The sequence below is a fragment of the Convolutriloba macropyga genome, chromosome 3 (genome assembly GCF_964194025.1).
Source record: "Convolutriloba macropyga chromosome 3, txConMacr16.3, whole genome shotgun sequence".
Taxonomy (NCBI): Eukaryota; Metazoa; Xenacoelomorpha; order Acoela; family Convolutidae; genus Convolutriloba; species Convolutriloba macropyga.
In genome coordinates, this window is record NC_134470.1 from 63961892 (window position 1) to 63982002 (window position 20111).

The window sequence follows — 20111 nt, forward strand, 5'->3', positions numbered from 1 at the left end:
GTTTTGTTTGTTTGAGAAAGTCTGCTGAGAACTCCGACACGTCGATAAGAACATGGTAATGATTAGTAGGGTTATAATCACAGTGGACACTCTCAAAATGCATGCAAACGGCAAAGTTCTTGAGAGAAGAAAAATTAGGTTTTTTTCCGATATGAAATATTTAAAGTTTTTCTGAAACTGCTTGAAAAAACCCGGAGAACGCTCATACATCGCTTCCACCATTTTCTAATATATTATAATTAGTCTGAATTGTCGTGCTCGTCGTCTCTTTTAGTTTTACGTCTTTTCGCTGCTGGAGCTTTGTTAGCTTGATCGTTTTCAGTAGCTGTACCTACAGCAGCAGACCGTATTTTTGCTGACCTTTTTGACAAAAGCTCAAACTCATCTAAAGTTAGAGTAATTCGTTGTTGAAGTTCATATTCCTTGTCAACTTTTTTAAATAGCTTGAAAAATACATAGGCACCCGTATTTTCATAAGACTTCACTGTTGCGCGTATCAATCTTTTCTCTGTTCTAGAGATTTCAAAATACACGTCTCCAAACTCTGCGTCCTTATCAGCAGTAAATGGCATTTTCAAGAATTGAGTACTTAAACTGTGTCAAACTACCTGTTTTGAAAGAATTTTCAGAAATGATTTTTAATTACAAGTACCTTTAACACACAAAACACAAACAACACTTTAAATGCTTACTACTAATAAAAGCGCTCTTGGTTAACATGTAAGCTTCTGATTTGAATTTGAATGTAAGTCTATGTTATAAAACTTGGTAATTTTGTCAAAATGTAAGACAAAACTCGTGACCCTCACTTAAACTGTTTTATAGCGTTGGTAATAAAGTTTATATTTGGTTAATATTACTCAACATAGAGCAGGAACTAGTACAATTTAATGGAAAACAAATGTGACCTCTGGGTGTGTCCATAGATAAGAAAGAACTCACAATTACACAGCAAGCGTTTGATAGAAGGCTTTAGGCCTTTGATATAACATAGTCTATACTAAACAAAACTGGTTGTAAACTTCTTGCTATTGCATACATTATAAACGTTAGTATACATATCAACATAATAAAACCGAAAACTATTGCGTTTAAGTCTGTGTAGATAAGACTTTCTTATATACATTGCAACTAGTTACAAAAACATAAAACTATAACACAGACAAGTTCATGTAGAGTAAACATTCACAATTGCAGTTACAACCCTTGACCTGGGTGTGTTAAGTACTCAACAAATTTCACACACAAGTGTTGCTTATCTTGGTATTTGCCGGATTTTATTTATTCGTTTTTAAATTCAAGACTATAGTTGTTCAGTTCTGCTACATTTTCAAGAGAACAAACTGTAAAAGTGCTTTACAAATAATGTCTTACCACATTCTTTGCGAGTCTGAAGATCCTTGGGGGCGCAGTATTGTGTATCACACTCAATACGAAAACTACATCGTTTTCATACAGCAGAAGAAAAATAGCGAAAACGGCTGTTGGAGATCAATTGAACATTGCATCATACCAAAAATGTTCGTGAATTTTGTTGCAACACTACCAGATAAATACGTATCTACAGAAGACAATGGCACAAAAACTGTGCTAACAGCTGGAGGATACAGTGTTCCTCGGAAAATGCCCCTACTTTTCCCCTATGACATTGACACACTTTCTCCAGATACAAAGAGACTTTTGTACCGATACGATTGTGACTGTGTGCCTATTTTTGAGAATCAACTCGGCCAATTCCAGGCAATTGAAGAACTGGCTCAACTTTGGGGAATTCAACCTTCGCCAACTTCACCAGCTACTTCACCAATTGGATCACCGGCAACAAACGACCCAAGCCCCTTTGTTACGCCGGAAACAACTGATACAAAACGAAAAACAGTTATCGCTTCAATCATGGACAAATTGTCTTGGAATATGGGGTCAAACGAGCAGTTCGAGCCAAATTTCGATAGTTCTCTTCTTTCAGAGACAACTTTTGTGACACCAACGCAGAGTGCAGAGAATGATACAGTATCCTTCGAAACGTACAGAACCTCAACCAACACAACACCCTTGAATTCAGAGACTCCCAAAGTATGCAATGCTCCACAGAAAAAACGTGCCAATCGAAAACCACTTATAGATATATTTGAGGACTAACCTGAACTCGGAAAACTGAAACTTTTCCAGTCACCATTTTTATGAACCTGTAAATAAATTGTGTGCTTTAATAATATTTTTTTGGTGTGAAAATGTAAAAAAATATCAATTTCCTTTCCAATTTTAATTGAACATCATAATATCTCTTTTTTTTAGAGAACAAAACGGGAAAGAGAAGGCAGAATCAAAAAGTATTCCGTCAAATTGTTAGTTAGTGAACGTTGGAAGAAAATCTCACATGTTATAACATAAAAACACAACAAGCAAGCAAAGTTCTGTTTAAAACACATATTGAAGAATGAAAGATTTTGAACCGGTAATAAGTCAATTTTCATTTGAAGGAATTCCGTAAAAGTGCAAAATTCTCACTACATAAGTAGTTACAAAAAAAACTTTTATTTTACTAACCATAGGGTAAAAAAAGGTTTTCAAATGGTAAAAAGTCAATTTTCATATGTAGGAATTCTGTTAAAGTGCAAAATTTTCTCTACATAAGTAGTTACAAAAAACTTTTATTTTACTAACCATAGGGTAAAAAAGGTTTTTAAATGTTAAAAAGTCAATTTTCCATATGTAGGAATTCTGTAAAAGTGCAAAATCCTCACTATATAAGTAGTTACAGAAAACTTTTATTTTACTAACCATAGGGTAAAAAAAGGTTTTTAAATTGTAAAAAGTCAATTTTCATATGTAAGAATTCTGTAAAAGTGCAAAATTCTCACTTTTTAAGTAGTTACAAAAAACTATTATTTTACTAACCATAGGGTAAAAAAAGGTTTTTAAATGGTAAAAAGTCAATTTTCATATGTAGGAATTCTGTAAAAGTGCAAAAATCTCACTACATAAGTTGTTACAAAAAAACTTTTATATTGCTAACCATAGGGTAAAAAAAGGTTTTTAAATGGTAAAAAGTCAATTTTCATATGTAGGAATTCTGTAAAAGTGCAACAGTCTCATAACATAAGTTGTTACAAAAAACTTTTATTTAACTAACCATAGGTTAAAAAAAGGTTTTTAAATGATAAAAAGTCAATTTTCATATGTGGGAATTCTGTAAAAGTGCAAAAATCTCACTACTTAAGTAGTTACAAAAAACTTTTATGTTATTCATCATATAGTAGAAAAAGGTTTTTAAGCACTAAAGAAGTTCATTTTCTGTAAATAGAATGCATTTAGTTATTCCACAACCACATTTATGGTTTTCACCAAATGACATTTGGTAAATGTGTTATCAGTACTAGTGATAAATATCAAATCCTTAATTTCAATTGCTTTCGACCTATCTTTGTCTTATATATAGCTACAATTTACTTTTGCACAATGATAAGATAGAGTGTCTTTCATGGAATTACTTTATGTTCACATGAAACACGCTGATAATAGCAGTTTAGTTTAGAACAATTTTAGTCAATAGTATAAGAATACTGCCAAGTATTCCAGAAACCTAAAAGTGAAAACTGATAATAAGGTTGAAAATAGAACGGAATTTCGATACAACCCTCGAAGAGTAGAGAGAGTCTAAAACAACTTTTGTAGAAGAGTATTTTGAACACTTGAACTGTTTCCCGACAGAAAAGAGTATATTGTAAGTATACTGCGTTAGCTATGTTTCAGTTGTGGTAGATAACAGATATAACTAAAACTACACAATAAAATTTTACGTTGCATGGAAATAGTGGAAATGAGTAGTTCTGAAACATGAACACTCCGCTTATTGGTCGAAAGTTAACATGGGTTAAAGTTGAACTACACTCCTACCAAGGTTTGCGTTCCAAATCTAGCAAATTGTGTCAAAGTGCAAGCACACCCTTATAGGGAAATTTTTCTCGTGTAGAGCACAACTTTCAACCAACTAACACTCCCTCTAATTGTACCAGATAACTGTTGTTACAATTTGACTTCATTTGCTCAGTCGTTTTCTCAGTAAAGCAGTCAGTTGAATTTTCGAAAGAAAAAAATTGAAAAACTCAAAAATGACCCAACCGTGTGAAATTTGCGCAAAGGAACTGGCCGACAAAAGAAGCCTTCGAAGACACAAACAGCGCGTTCATGGAGTTCAACCGGAATTCCCAGCCTTGGAGTGTAGCACTTGTGGTTTTGAGACTCACAACATTCTGATAATTAACCACCACACCCGACGGGAGCACGGTGGAGAAGTTCAAAATCAGTGTGCCTACTGCACTCTGGTTTTCAACAACCAAAGTAACTTTCATCAACATCTGAAGAATGCTCACGGATTGCTTGTTTGGAACAGAGGCCAAAGCAATAATCAAGCAGTACCAGTACAGTCGGCAATTCGAGGTGCTCTGGAGATATACGAGATTGAAGGTAATGATCACACTGACGTTTTGTCTTTCATGAACTCATCGAGGTATCACATCAATGAACTTATACGTCAAAAGACCCTCGAAGGTCCTCAGAAAGTTCAACTTTCTCTAAGCATTACACTCACTAAGGGGATTAATGAAGAAGAAAAACACGTAACAATTTACGCTAACGCTGAAATGCAAATTGTGTACACGGATGGTCTCTCCGAAGAGCAGTTCTTTGAGTCCGTGCAGCATTTTGTCAACGTGGTTTCAATGTATGCCACAAGTGGAAGTGGTTGGATTATTGAAAAGGTAGAAAAACTCGAAATTCGATGTGCAAAATTCAACCCTATTCGGGGATCAACCTATATAGCACTTCCAACTGAACTTGGCGCTCTAAAATGCCTGCTCAATATCCGAAACTTTAACGATCCAAACTGTTTCTTGTATTGTTTCACGGCTGCCTACCATTTGCAGAGGAAAGGTTGCCCCCTCACGCAACCTGGGGATCGGTACAGCAAAAAAACAAACCCCGCAACATACGCTCGCTCAAACCCTTTAACTCATCAAGCAGTAGGATATTTACCGATGCCGATGCCAATTGACAAAATAAGCGCGTTTGAAAGATGTAATGAAGTAAAAGTGAACGTTTTTCGATACGAAAAGAAAAGTTTGTATCCTTTTCGAATTTCAGAGCACAACACTGATTTTGTCGTTGATCTCCTACTGATAACTGATGGTGAACGTTATCACTACGTGCTGATAACGGATCTGGTAAACTTAGTTCGAAAGGTGCAAGGGCGACAGATTGATGCACGCGCACAAATCTGTCGCAACTGTTTTCATGTTTGCTCGAACAACGAAACCCTTCAAAAACACAAAAAACTTTGATATCAATTCGAAACTTGTCAAGTTCTGCTACCTGAGCCGGACAGCAACAGTCTCACTTTCAAAAAATTTCAAGCAAAAACAACTCTTCCACTGGTTGTCTATTTTGACATAGAGTCAATCATTGTTCCGGTATCATCAGTTGAACAAAACCCACAGACTTCAGGGACTCGTGTGTTGGACAAACACATTCCGAGCGGTTACTGTTAGGTAGCCATTTCACATGGAAGTCCAAATTTGGAGTTCTTCCATCTGTACAGAGGTGAAGATTGCATGCAAGTCTTTGTGAAGCAAGTGGAGACACTGGAAAAAGATATCTACGAGAAAAAGCAAAAACACAGGTACTTCACAGGAGCAGTTGGGCAAGCAAAAGAGCTTGCGACTCACTGTTGAATATGCGAAACTAGTTTTTCTGCGGAAAACGAAAAAGTCTTAGATCACTGCCATTTCTCAAATCAGTTTCTTGGTTGGGCTCACTCAAAGTGTAACCTACAGCGCAGAACACAGATTTTCGTCCCCATAATCGCACACAACTTGTCAGGATATGACTTGCATCATGTTGTAAAGAGTCTTCATCACTGCAACCTTAACAATAAATTTTTTAAATAATACCTCAAACTGATGAGAATTATATCAGTTTTAGCTTTAAAGTTTGGATCAAAGATATTTTGAACAAAGATCAAAACGTCATACCCATATACGAAGAACTTCGCTTTATCGATTCTCTTCGCTTCATGCAGTCGCCTTTAGATAAACCAGTTCAGTCTTTGCCTGAAGACAGTTTCGATATACTCGATAACCATTTTGAATACTGTGACCAAAATGATGTGAAACTACTGCAAGGTAAAAGATTCTACCCCTACTCCTACATAGACACCTTCAGAAAATTCAAGCTAAAAAAATTGCCGCCCAAGAAGTGCTGGGTCGACAAACTCAAATCAGGAAAAGTGACAATAACCGAAGCTGACTACGAAAAAGCAAAGCTGATCTTCGAAAAATTTGATTGTAGAAACATGGGTGAATATCACGATCTGTACTTGACAGTCGACACCCTATAACTCGCCAGCTGGTTTGAGCGGCTACGAGCAGTCTGTCTGGACTCGTACAGCTTGGACTGTGCTCAATATCTATCAGCACCACACTTAGCGGGCGATGCCTTCCTGAAGATATGTCAAACCGACCTGGAACTTCTCACAGATCGCAACCATCTTGATATAGCAGAAGAATTGTTGCGAGGGGGTATGTCCTCGGTATACACAAAAAGACTCTTCACGCCAAACAACAAATATCTGGAACGCTTTGATGACACGCAAAAATCAACATATGGTCTCACCAATGATGCTAATAACCTCTATGGTGGGATCATGAAGGATTTCTGCTTGCCACTCAATTCCTTCCAGACGGACACAGAAGTGACGATTGAACAAATTTTGCAAACTCCAGACGACGCTGAATTTGGGTATATCGTCTGCGTCGACTTGGACTACCCCGACTCAATTCACGATGCTCACCAAGATTTTCCAATGGCACCCACCCGAGAACCTGTAGACAGCATGTGGTTGAGTAGTTACCAGTTGGACCTTTTGGAAGAATATCATCTCCCAAAAGTTTCAAAGTGCAACAAACTGCTTCAAACACTCTATGATATGAAGGATTATACACTACACTATGTAATGTTGAAGATTTATGAACGAAACGGCCTTAAAGTTTCAAAACTGTACAAGGTGCTCAAGTTCAGACAATCAAAGTGGATGGCAAAGTATATCGAACTGAACACAAGATTGCGCTAAGCAGCAACCACCAAAAATGCTGAAAACTTCTTCAAACTCATGAACAACTCTGCTTTTGGAAAGTGCTGTGAAAGCATGCGAAATCGAGTTAACGCTTTCCTGGTCCGAGATGAACGAGCTCTCCTCAACCACACAGATAAGTTTAACATGAAATCCTTTAAAATTTTTGATGAAAACATGGCAGTCGTGACTACAAGAAAAACGAAAATAAACTGGGTGAAATCTACAATAGTTGGTGCTTCAATTCTGGATCTTTCAAAAGCATTCATTTTTCGATTTCACTACGAGAATATGAAACAGTGGTTCAAGTGTGAACTTTTATACTCTGATACGGACTCACTTACCTATGCTGTTGATTGTGATGACCTGTATGAGGAGCTAGCACGAGCAGAAATCAACACCGAATTCTTTTTCTCCCACTACCCTTCTGATAACGCATTGTACAACACAGAAAATCATATGGTAACTCTCAAATTCAAAGACAAACTGGCAGGGGTGGTAATGGAAGAGTTCTGTGGCTTGAAACCCAAAATGTATTTAATACAAACGAAGGGTATGTGTAACATTATATTTTATTAAAACAAATTCCAGTTTTGAAACTAACCAAACTCATGGAAGCGTCTTTTTAATATAACAGGAACATTGAAACCAAGATTAGGAAAGCACATAGATTAAAATAGAAACTGGATTGATTGTAACGTTCTTTCAGACTGTCAGAAGAAAAGTGCAAAGGGAATAACACATGAGGGGCAAAAGCAACGAAAGCACGAGGTCTTCAAGAGAGTATTGAACAGCGGGGAAATTGTCCGCGTCAAAAATGTGACCATCAAATCAGAGAAACATGAGTTGATAACACTGGAACAAAACAGAGTTGCGCTTTTGGCCTACTGTGACAAGCGGTTTTACCTTGACCCAATGAACTCCCTAACATTTAGACATAAAAATATTAGAGAATTTGCATTTCACAATGTTATTTTAAATGATTGGGATTTCACAACCAACCCCGGAAAATGTGATATCTGAAAACAATAGTTTTTCTCCCCCCGATCCAGGATTTTAAATGATTGGGATTTCACAACCAACCCCGGAAAATGTGATATCTGAAAACAATAGTTTTTCTCCCCCCGATCCAGGATTCAATCAGCCCGATTATTCAGAAAGTGAGCTTGATCAAGATATTGTTGACTGGAATGAACCCTACGCAATTTCCCCGCCAGCCCTTGACAATTCTTTTCTAGAATTGGAAGCAGTTGAAAGCGAAGCAAGCAATAATAGTGATATGTCTGATTTATCTTCAAGTAATAGTCTTATAATAGAACCAACACCAAAACGCAGACGTCTTGTATTATACAATTCAAGCAGTGAAGATACCTGATAACTTACATTTAATTGTAGTTGAAGTGCATGGATAAATTATAAAAAGCATTCATATAAACTAAATACAAATTAATGTAAAAATTGAAACTTTATTATAAAAAGAAGACAAATAAAAGGTTTCTCTAACGCCGTTTTATCGGGATTCCACGACGACTAAGAATAATTTCCATCGGGGAATGACTTTTAACATGGTTGGTCAAACCAAACTTTGAAACAAAATTTACACCTTAAAACAGGGTTTTGGATAATTAGAGGGGGCGCAATCACACTGGTGGTATCGTGTGTCAATTAAACGCCAAATTTTCTGATTGCAGTTTTCACGATGATATCTAAAATTGTTGGGGTGTATTTCTTCAAAATGAGTAAAAAGATCTTTAGAATCTAAAAATTTGGAGCGACACAGAAAGCAGCCCAACAAGCAACGTTTTCGCCTTGGTGGCATTTGGAATTCGTATTCTGGTATTGGGTGTGTAGGTTGTATAACTGTGGGTAAAATGTTGAAATGGGCCCAGACCAAAACAAGATTGAAGTACCCTGGCGCAGACATATGACGAATTAACATTAAAAGCAAAAGCGGTGGTAGTTAAAATGGTTTCAAGCCCAAAGCGGCAAACCAGTCACGCGAGTGGAGGGAAAATGGTTTCCTAAGATTAGTTTCATGCATGGCTGGGGAAATAAAGGGAAAGAATTTCAAAGTGTCCCTCCCTGTAGTTTGCCCAGAAAGACACATCACTACTTATATCGTTTTTAGGCGAATAATTTGCTTTAAAAGGTTCTTTATGTAGAAATTGGCTAGTGTAGGCGTTGCTTTAGTTAGTGTAGTGTAGAAATAATAACGTCCACCAAATTTTTAAATTTTAAAAAACGTGCAAATTATCACAGAGTTGCAATGACTTAACACGAACAGTCGTTATTTTTATACAGCACACTGGCTTATGGCTCACGGCTGCTTTGAATTTCTAAACTTTTGGATTATTACAGGGTTCTTAGTAAAAATAAATTTATCTGAATAGATTCCCAAAAAGTACTTTGTTCATTGTTCAGTCCTCATTTAAACGAATTCAATTCGCATTCCTAATTCAGAAACGGTAATCCCCTTAAAAATAACGGTTAAAACGGCTATCTCCTATCAAAACGGTTAAAAACGTAAAAACTTTCAATTCTTACGTTTAAAAGACAGTCAGAAACGGCCCTTTCCTAAATAAAAAACGCTCAAAAACTGTCTTCTCCTAAAAATAACGGCCATAAACCCTGATTTTATAGTTTTAAAAACGCTCAAAAATGGTGATCTCCTAAAGAAACGACTATAACTTCCTATGTCGACAAAACGATCAAAAACGCAATATTTAAACTGGCGTTAAAAAATAAATCTTCTAGAATAGCCCCCACCCCTTGTTGAAAGCTTTTTAAGATCCCTTGTTAAATGTTTATTTTAGGAGCTGCAACCACAGAGCACAAGATCTGGATGAACCCAATGCACGACTTGGTAAAATCCAGCAGATACCCAGACGCCCATGGTGAATTCGCAAGAGACTACAACAAGGACTACCGCAACGAGATTGAACGTCGATTGGTCAGTTTAATCATTCATGATCATGGAGTTTGCAACTTTGTCATTAGGGGCAGTACTAATTATTACAAAAGTTAATACGTGGAGTACTTGCGGCCATGCAATCATACAAAATAGGCACAAGGAATTTTTTTCTTGCAAAAACTTTTTAGTGAAATATCTGATTGTATAAAATTCGAATGAAACATGCAAGTTTTAATACAAAAATTTGTGATACCTCTTATTCCGAGTTAGTGCAATTATTGCGAGGTAAATATTCTAGAATTTATGGCGCGGTAACCCAACAATACTCCCTTTAAACTGAACAAAGATTATATCCACAGTTGTTTTTTTGTTCGTTTGCAATTTTTTCTCAGACGCTATATGATTCTCAAAAGCGAACGAATGGTTTAATCAAACATCCGAAGATGCTAACACCTCAGAAAAATTATGAATTTTATTGTATTTTTCCAGCATCACAGCAAATCTGTTGTATTAAAAACCAGCCCAAAAATTGAAGCGCAATCATGTTATCAGTTGAATTGCATTTTGTGATGTTCAGTGGCACTCTAGCAGATTGTTGGGAGCTTTCATACAGGCATGTGAAGAAAAGGAACTATCTCTGATCGTTGCTATATATGGTGTTGATGAGCTTGAACTTGTCTCATTTTTCTTCTGGATGGGTTTGATAAATAATGGGCGTTTCAAAATAAGCTGTGCTTCCCAAGTCAGCTTGGGATGGTTATCGGCTGAGAATCTTGAAAATCTTGATTGTATATCACCTTTTAAGAGCTCTTATAAAATCGACCAGACAACTGTCAATGTCAATCGTGAACAAGTCTTAGCAGATAAAAGCTGTCCTTGTAAAATTCATAACGGTCGAACATATAAGACTCCAGCCAGGTATCCCATGTTGAGGTGTCAGACGGAAGTGGCCTCTGATCAGACCCAGGTCGAACGTACATGGGCCTGGGAATTGGTTCAAGCGCACAAAAGTCTGGACTGTCGTCTAATTTCGGTCTGATCCGAGGTCACTTCTATCTGGGATGGTCTGATCAAAGACTGATTCAAGCGCATATTTGTCTTATCAGAAAAGGTTTTGAGTGCAATTGGGTCTGATCAGAAACCATTTTGAGCCCCTTTTTTGTTTCATTTTTTTGTAATTTTTTGAGTGAGAGAGAGAGAGAGTCAACAATAAAGTAGCGTCCTGATCAGACACTCATCTAGAGCCCGATTGCACTGAAGAGAACCAAGGGTCCAACTGCCGGTCCCCTTTGCAAGCAATCTTGAATAGCTGCAGATCAAGGTGTTTTTTCTGGAAAGCTGGGTAAATTCATCAATTGATTCAAGAACATGCACAAATGGCATATTAAACGAAATATTTTTTCAGCACATTGTTTTTATTGGTAGTATTTTTAGAATTGGTGTTCCCTTAGTCGAATATATTACAGCAGAAATCAACTTTTATGAAAGGAAAATATTATAGCGATATTGACGCGATATGCGATATTGAAAATATTGAAAATATTACAGCGAGATTTGTTCACAATAAAAAGCAATTTCTGATCAGATAATTTTAAGCGCACTTGAGCATGATCAGGGGCAATTTCGAGTCGAGTGCACTTGAGTATAATCAGAGGCCATTTCGAGCGCTCTTGAGCCTGATCAGAGTTGGATTCGAGCGCACACTAGTCTGCGCAGAGGAGGATTCGTTTGGAAACGTATGGGCAATGGTCTGGAAAAATCTGGGCCTCGCAGTATGACGATCTGAAAAATGGTCTGATCAGTGGCAATTTTGGTCTGAGGATGGTCTGATCGGAGGCTATTTCAAGCACAAAAACATCTTGACAATGGTCTGGAATTGGTGTGAGCCAGGATTGCGCAAAATTCTGGACAATAGTCTGATTTCGGTATGATCAGTAGTCTTTTCCGTCTGGGAAGGCCTGATCAGAGACAGCATCGAGACAGCGCATATCAGTTTGATCAGAGATTAGTTCGTTCTTGGATGGCCTGATTAGAGATTATTTTGGTCTGGAACAGTCTGATCAGAGGTCACTTCCGTCTGGCACCTCAACCTGAGATCCGTCGCTCAAGAGAGGCTCTTTCTTGACAGGCAACCAGTGCTCTGACGGATCAATGTGCCTAATTTTTTATGGCAAATTGCGTGGAAACTGCCATGGTAGTAAATAGCAGATATGATCATCCATGGCTAACAGAATTCATAACTTCGCTAGAGACCTGTGTTTTACTTTCTAGTTAACAATGTCATGTTGTTTCTGCAGGCGGAGCACAAGTACCGAGATAACTTGCGGTTCATCCACTCTCGCAACAGACAGGCACTCAACTACAAACTGAGTGTGAACTTCATGGCAGACATGGACCAGGAGGAAAGGAAGGCCCTCTTGGGACTCAAGAGGAACACAGACGGACGTGAGTATCTCTGCATAACCATCAACATAACTTACCATAAAGAATAGGGAACTGGTATTCAACAAGCTATCACCTGGGGTCACCCATTCGGTTTTTTGCATGAGAGAGAATGCAGGTGAATACATAGAGAGATTGAAAAGTTTAAGAAGCACTTCAGCTGTTCGATGCTGTGCAACACAAAACTCTGATTTCAATTAATTTAACTGAGTATTGTTTTATATAAAAGCTCTGTAATTTTGTTTTGTAGGATCTGATTCGAATGTCATATATGATTCTTAATTATCATACTAGGTCATATATGATTTGTATCATTTCTCAGTAGTAATACTACAAGAATCATACAGAAATTCGAGCTTGCTCCCAGAACGCTTCAATCGTTATGCCCCAAGTTACTGATACCAAAAAAACTAATTAATGGAGTAAAACTAGTAAAAAAAATTGTAACCTAACTAGGTCATATAAGATTTGCATGATTTTTTGTCATATAATGATGCATTAGGATAGAAATGACCTCTATTGCGGTCACTTTCAATGAGTCATTTCGGTCCAAGACCTGAACTATACAGTAATTGAATCTCTTCGGCATTAAAAACCATATTAATTCTATTAGGTTTAATTGTTTTAACCTGGCTATGAAATGCCTAGAGGTCAAATCTGACAGCAGTTTTACAATTGTGCAGCATCATTGTACACCCTTTATCATGTAGCACAAACCAAATAGTGCGAGTACAAAAAACACATGATGTGTTAGTTTCTTACAAGTAAACTGAGCAATGTGTGTTATTTGCACTAATGAAACCCATTAGATGCCTGTTATTCCTGTAAAGTCATAGAGCTAATTACTTTTTAGCAGTATAGTTATTTTTTGGAAAACTAGGCAAATAATTGAAAGTGCTTTTGCAGGAAAGCCGACAGGTGAGAAATTGAAGCCCTCGGACGTGAAGAAGAGCTCTTCCATTCCTGACTACTGGGACTGGAGACTGATTGGGGCTGTGACACAAGTCAAAGACCAGGTACCGCAATTCAGCTGTTCACAACCTGGAGTAGTAAGTAAATACTGTCTCATGAGAGGGGGGGGGTTATCCTACGATGCTTAAACATGGGATAATAGGGGGTTATCCTAGACGGAAAGGGATTAACTTTCATTCTTTACCAGATGTGACTATTTCCAAGGCGGCAAACTTGTTTTCGGTCAAACAGCCAACTTTGTTCTAAATTTCGTTCCGATAAGAGCTGCAAGTGAACAATTTATTGAAACGTATTTTAGCACTCATAAACACAAAATTTACACGGTTAGGAATTCAAAAGGCGCAATTTACGTAGTTAAGTACAATAAGTTTATTGTCTCCGTGCAACTTTAAATGCTGGTTCTTCTTCATAATCGCTACTACTACTTTCACTGCACTCATTAGCTTCATAATTAATGAATGGGTTAGGGGAGGAAGAGCTGGAGCTGGTGGTAGCATCGAAATCTACGATATCATCGCTATCAATATCGTCCTCGTTAATAATACTTGTCATTGCAAATCCCGGGTCAGGTGTTTCCCATTCTTCCGGGCTTTCACTTATTGTTGTATCCGGTACAACAAAACTATTATTATGGTCCCAGTTTGGACTCGAATCTAGGAGAAAGTGAGCATAATTTTCTACATTTTCGAAGTCCCACTCTACTTCATCGCTATCCCAAGAAAAGTCTTCGACTCGGCAATGATCAATTTTATAGTGGCCGAATGGTAGTGTTTTAATTCACTCGTTCAAAATGTGGCGTTTATTATGAAAAGCAGAGAGACATTTTTTATTCGTTGAAACCGTTCGTAGAACATGCTTTTCGGAAACAATCCTCGTGTTTTCAGCGCGCAGTGTACTACCAGTCACAAGTGTATTATTGTAGTCTGCATGTCTAGGCAAATTTTGGGCTGCTCTTGTTATTCCTTTGGCGGACATTTTTCGGTTACCTATGAACAGAAAAAAGCAGTCAAATTATGACTATCATACAAGGTTAGTTGGTACTTTGTTAGTTTTTTCTTGAATCATTAAACAGAAAATACTCACTAGTGGAAGTAATGCTGTACAGCTTTGGCTTCAAGCATATAAACTCTTTTATATAGCAATTTCGTCCCAGCAAATTCGTCTTTGAATTTTAAGACGACGCGCTTATTTTCTTCGCTGTACAGTTCGTGATCTTCTGGGCAATTTGAGAAGTCGAATTGATCAAGAACATTGCTCTCCTTCAGTTCACGGTAGAGATCTTCACAATTGATCCAATATAGCAAGCTATCAGTATCACTATATAGTAATCGACAGTCAAATGAAGATCGCTTTGTTCCATAGTGAAACTGATACATGTAGTATTTCGCTAGATCAAGTATTGTGGCCCCTACTATAGTTGGTGTATCCCAATAGATCTTTCCTGGGCGGGAGGAGAGAGCTGCCATGTTCTCGCCAAACACTTTGAATTTTTCAAACTCAAACTTGCTTACTATGGTTAGGGTTCGTCTTGCGTCTCTCGTAAGCTCGATTCTCATCCGTCGACGTTTCGATTCGCAGTTTTTCCCATAAACGGCGTTGTTCCTTAGTTAATAGAAACTCTCCTCAAATTTATTCGAAGCCGCTTGTCTCTTCGCACTGTTCAAGGTTATATAGGGTGTTAACCAATTGTTTTGAGTAAACTGTAGCACACGATGCATTTTCCTCACGACTAATCCCAAGTTAACATACAGTTTCAACAGCTTGTAATGCAGCACATAATGTTCTTTGTCGAAGAAAGTCTGCAACAGTTTTGGAACTTTTGAGGGGGGTAAGTTATGACTTTCTCGCAAATTCACTTGGTAGTCACTGAGCCAGTCATCCTCAACAATATTTTTCGATGGTGCGAGGGGGAAATCCTGATGGTAATCGTGTAGACTTGCTGGATAATGCAAGTCGACTTCCACGAAGTAACCGACAGGGTTATCATCAGGACAGTTTAGTATCTCAGCCAGTGTAATATCAGAGTTAAGCGTAAAATCTGACTGAGGGAGTTTTTCATTTTGCATGACGCCACCGTATAGGTTTTTGGCGTCCACGCAGAAGCCAAATGTCGAGGGTTGTGAAGAGTCGTAATCTGGTAAATATTTATTATTTGCTGTAAACTTTCTCATCTCGTAGACTGAACATACTCCCCCACGTACTGCTCCTTCTATCATATCGAGGTGCTCGCGTTCTGTAAGCAATTCGACCTCCGCCTTGCATATTCTCAAGGATGCTTCCTTAGCCATATTGATATTTGGCAGTGTGTGAAAGTGCATGCAATCGAGTTTGTAGGTGGAGAAACTGAGCTCTCTGTGGAATTCACAAACGCATGCGAGAAGAGCGCAATCGGTTTTCAGGTATGCATCGTGGTAGTCTTGTAGAGTTTGGCAATTCAGAGTGTTCCACATCGTCTTGGCGTGGTTCAAGTTTTCTTGAGTTATTGTTACTGCGTTTCCTTCTAAAGTGTTACGCCATTCATTAAGAGGCGGTAAGGATTTTTCGCTGAGCTTTTCTCGACCGCTAACATATGAATAGGGGTAATGTCCTTTTTGCTGCAGGAGCTTCAAAACTGTTGAGGATAGGTTAGGAAAGACAGAAGCAAGTATTCCAAAACGATCTCTTGGTAAAATGTCAACCAACTTTTCGAGAGACGAATTCATCATTTTGAATGAATCAATGAACCTCAGATTTTCATACTTTTTGATCACTTTTCCATCATCTAGGGTTATGGTCTCCACGAGTACTCCAAAATTCATGGAAATGTATTTTTCATCAGTAGATGGAATTACACTTACAGTGGTCGTTGGCTCACAAGATTGGAGGGCTAAACAAATGTGATGAAGATCATAACTTTGTATATTATGACCCACCACAGGGGTAAAGTTGACGTTCCTTCGTGCTCGATTGCATTTTTCATGAGCCCAGCCAAGAAATTGTCCGCTGTAGTGGCAGTGATCCAGATCAATTGATGATTGTTCATCATTATCGTCAAAGGTTTCGTTACATATCCAACATTCGCTAGCTGCACTTTTCGGATACCGGCTACAGTCACCTCTGAAGAAAGGAAAAGCTCGTTTGCGCTTGTATATATCCTTGGCTAGTGTGTGTAACATGTTTACAAATTTAGTAATGCAATCTTCAGAGCTGTCCACGTGGAAGAAGATGGGTTTTGTTGAGTAGTGATCAATTACCGCAAGTGAAAACCCACAGGGCTCGTGTTTTTCAATAACTCTGGTGTATGAGTTGTTCTCGTGGGGCGTGCATCCTGCTACTGGACACAAGAAGGATTCGAAGTCAAAGTAAATGACTAATGGAACAAACCGGGTAGCGGCCAAGTTTTTGAATTTATGTAAATTTTTTCCCAGAGCTGGTAATCGAACAACAGCCGGCGCATTTTCACAGCAGGTTTCCATATGTGCGGTAAGCTTTGCAAGGCCTTCTTCACACAACCAGAAACAATTCCGGCAAATATGAAACTCAAAGCGAAATTTGGTATTTCGGAGTTGACAGACAACTTTAACCAAGTTGGTAATCAACACATAATGGTAACAGTCTGCTTCGTATAAAAGCAATAGATCCATTGTGAAGTTTGAGACTCTGACACTCTGAGTGGAAATAAGTCTCTACCATCATAACCAAAAACGTTGATTCAAACTTCATTTAGATTTTCGAACTGATTGATGTCTTCTAGCCCCATGGGCATAAGGAAGTGTCCAGTTGGTTGATGAAGGTTGGCTTGCTTGTAATTTTCGGGTGAAGTTTTGTCTGTGTTGTAGTTCCTTCCCGGTCGATCTAAGCTAATATTGTTGTGCATATGATATGCAGCAATATAGCAGTAAAGGAAGCAATTTGCGTCCTCATGGTTACGAATATTAAGTAAACCGCGGCAATTTTGTAATTCTGATGGTAATGCAATGTAAGACAAGCCGGTTATATGTCGGTAACGGGCAAAGTTCACAATTATTTTGATAACTTTCTCAAGCACCCAACCACTACCATTAGAGGCAAATGTCGTTAGCACTATCATCATCTTCTCGACCATAGTCCAGAAGGTCTCACTGCTAAGTCCCTGACTATACACCGGTGTCATGAGCGAATTTGCATAAATTTCAATAAGCTCATCTTCCTGATCTTCGTTTTGACTCGGCTTTCGGAGTTGAAGATGAGCACTAAATTGAACTTTTTGTGATCCTTGTGAGAGTTTTTGTTCTATAAGCGAATCGATTTGTGGTTTATGCTGGAGCATGAACTGAGCATGGTCTGTGTTGGCTTGGGTTGGTGATGGCGGCAGATGGTAGCTCTGAAGGGTACCATTAAAGGCAGTTTCGGCCGGTGCTTGAGTTGGTTGGAATTGATCGCCAAAGACAGGTAAAGAATGCAAAGAACTCATATGCTGAGCAAATAATCTGGTTTCGTTAAAACCCATATAGCAGGACCGACAACAATTTGTAAATTTTTGATGACAAGTCCTCATGTGTTGTTCCAGGTCAGAAAGTTTTCTACAAGTGAATGTACAAATACAATAGGTAAAGACTGGTAAACCTACTTCGTCGGGATGGTAGCGATGTTCATGGCGAGATTGATTTCCTCTGTTTGCAAAAGTTGCCGAACAAAATTTGCAATTGAAAACCATAGTTGAAAAATTCAAGACTCAAAAGTTAACAGAGATAATGACAACTTTCGTAAACATGTAACTCAACTTCAAATGGCGAATTCTTTTCTATTCCACACGAGGTTCATATAAGACGAGCGCAATTCAAACTTTCAAAATTTTCGAATTTGATTGGATAATAAGAGCGCGTCCCCGCTTTAGTCAACTACTATGAACATATAAAGTAGCGCTTGACTTTACGTTTCTCACTGAACAACACTGACATGATAAAACTTGTTTGTTATTTTCGAATTATTAGTACAATGTATAAAAAGATTTTTTTAAAACCAGGGGTAGTTCCTTTTAGTTATTAGTTATAAGTGATGTAACATAGCATATCAATTGCAATTTTTTGATTTGCTAACTTTTAGTTTTAGTCAAAGTAAACTTTTATGAATTTTTAATGATCTTTCAGTCAAATGTTTTAATCTTTTTTCTTCATTTTCATAGATAATATACTCCAATGAAATAAGGGTAGAGGAAACATTTGTGTTTGAACCCGTTAGATGTAATATTACACTCCAGTAGCCTACATAAAAAGAAAGTTTTGATTTGATTTCCATAGAATTTTTGAATAATATTGCAAAAACATCGCTTTTTTTACACTTTGTTAAATTTTAAGTACAAGGGATGCTTTGGACGGTTATCATGCACAGTTTTCTTACTGTCACGGTGTTTGAACAGATAAAAAATTTACTAAAAGCAAATGAAATGTTCATTTTTTTTCGCTTAATATTGCAAAAAAAAAGCGATTTTTGTAGTTTTTTTTACTGTAGATGCCAATGGGTGCGTCTGACGATGTTGGTCATCATAACCAAAAATGCTCACCGGGCACTACAACGTAGGACCCGACAAGAAAAAATCCCTCATCTTTATCAGGAAAAAAGTTAGATTTTCTGTCAATCATGATCAACCAATGTCATCACATGACAGCCAATGACAAGCCCCCTGTTGCAAGCATTTTCCGATGACAGCTGTTATGAGATGATTTTGTCTCCGGCCCCCAAAAAATCGGTTTTTTTAGAAAAAACCTGGTGTATCATTATTATTTCGGGTACTTCAATTGCTAATTAATGCCAGATGTTAATGAGACGTTAATGTCAGATGTTTTGAAAATCGGTGAAGGAGCCGTTTTTCGACCCTGACCCTTATGACCAAAAGTGACAAGCATGTACCACTGATTACAAATCCGTATAAAAAATGGGAATTTTTTCTTGCGTTAATCACTAATTAGCTGCTAATTAGCTGTTAATTAATGGTTAATTATCTCATGAAGGATTGAGTTTATTTTGACGAGTGTTATGAGCTTTTTTGTAGTACAGTGTCTGATAGTGTCAACCCAATAGTCAGTTTCATCCCAACTATCTGTTGGAGCCGATATTTTGGGGTCAAAGGTCACCATGAAAAACAAAAAAAAATTTTTCGTTTTTTTTCAACTTTTTTAGAAGAAATGTGGTCAATTTTTTTATTCATATTGGTAGCCCACAAAAAACAGTTGGTGATGGCGTTCAAGTTTTGAGCTTTCGTTCCGTCAAAAAAAATTTATTAAGCAAAAAAAACCGGAAAAATCTCATTTTTAAAAAAAAATCCTTTCTTTTTTTCCTCCTTTTTGCTGAAAAAATGATGTTTTACTAGTTTAACTAACACCTGAAGGTATACCCAACAGGAGCGCTGATATTGAATCAGCATACGAAGAACGATTTTCTAAATGAAATTTTTGTTTGATAAGGACTTCATGCATTTTTTGAAGCTTTTGTTCAAACCTAATTTTACATTTCAAGAGTTTTGTCAACAAATTTTCTCTCAACCAATCAGAAGCTTGTTTGCTTCCTGCTATATATTCGAACACGTTTGAACATGTCCATTTTGGAAATTTTCTCCCAACTTTGTCTCACTAAACAGTACTGTTTTTGTGAACATGTTTGAACATGTCCATTTTTGTAAAATTCTGATTCTGAAGTCTGCTA

General features: G+C 37.6%; 1 protein-coding gene across 1 annotated transcript in view; it reads left to right on the forward strand.

Moving 5' to 3' along the window:
• LOC142336349 (cathepsin L-like) overlaps window positions 1-20111 on the forward strand; it is a 73117-nt gene that overhangs the window by 18961 nt on the left and 34045 nt on the right. The window contains exons 4-6 of the mRNA XM_075385112.1: window positions 9940-10076; window positions 12335-12482; window positions 13386-13495. Coding sequence (XP_075241227.1) covers window positions 9940-10076; window positions 12335-12482; window positions 13386-13495 — 395 coding nt within the window. The remainder of the gene's footprint in view (window positions 1-9939; window positions 10077-12334; window positions 12483-13385; window positions 13496-20111) is intronic.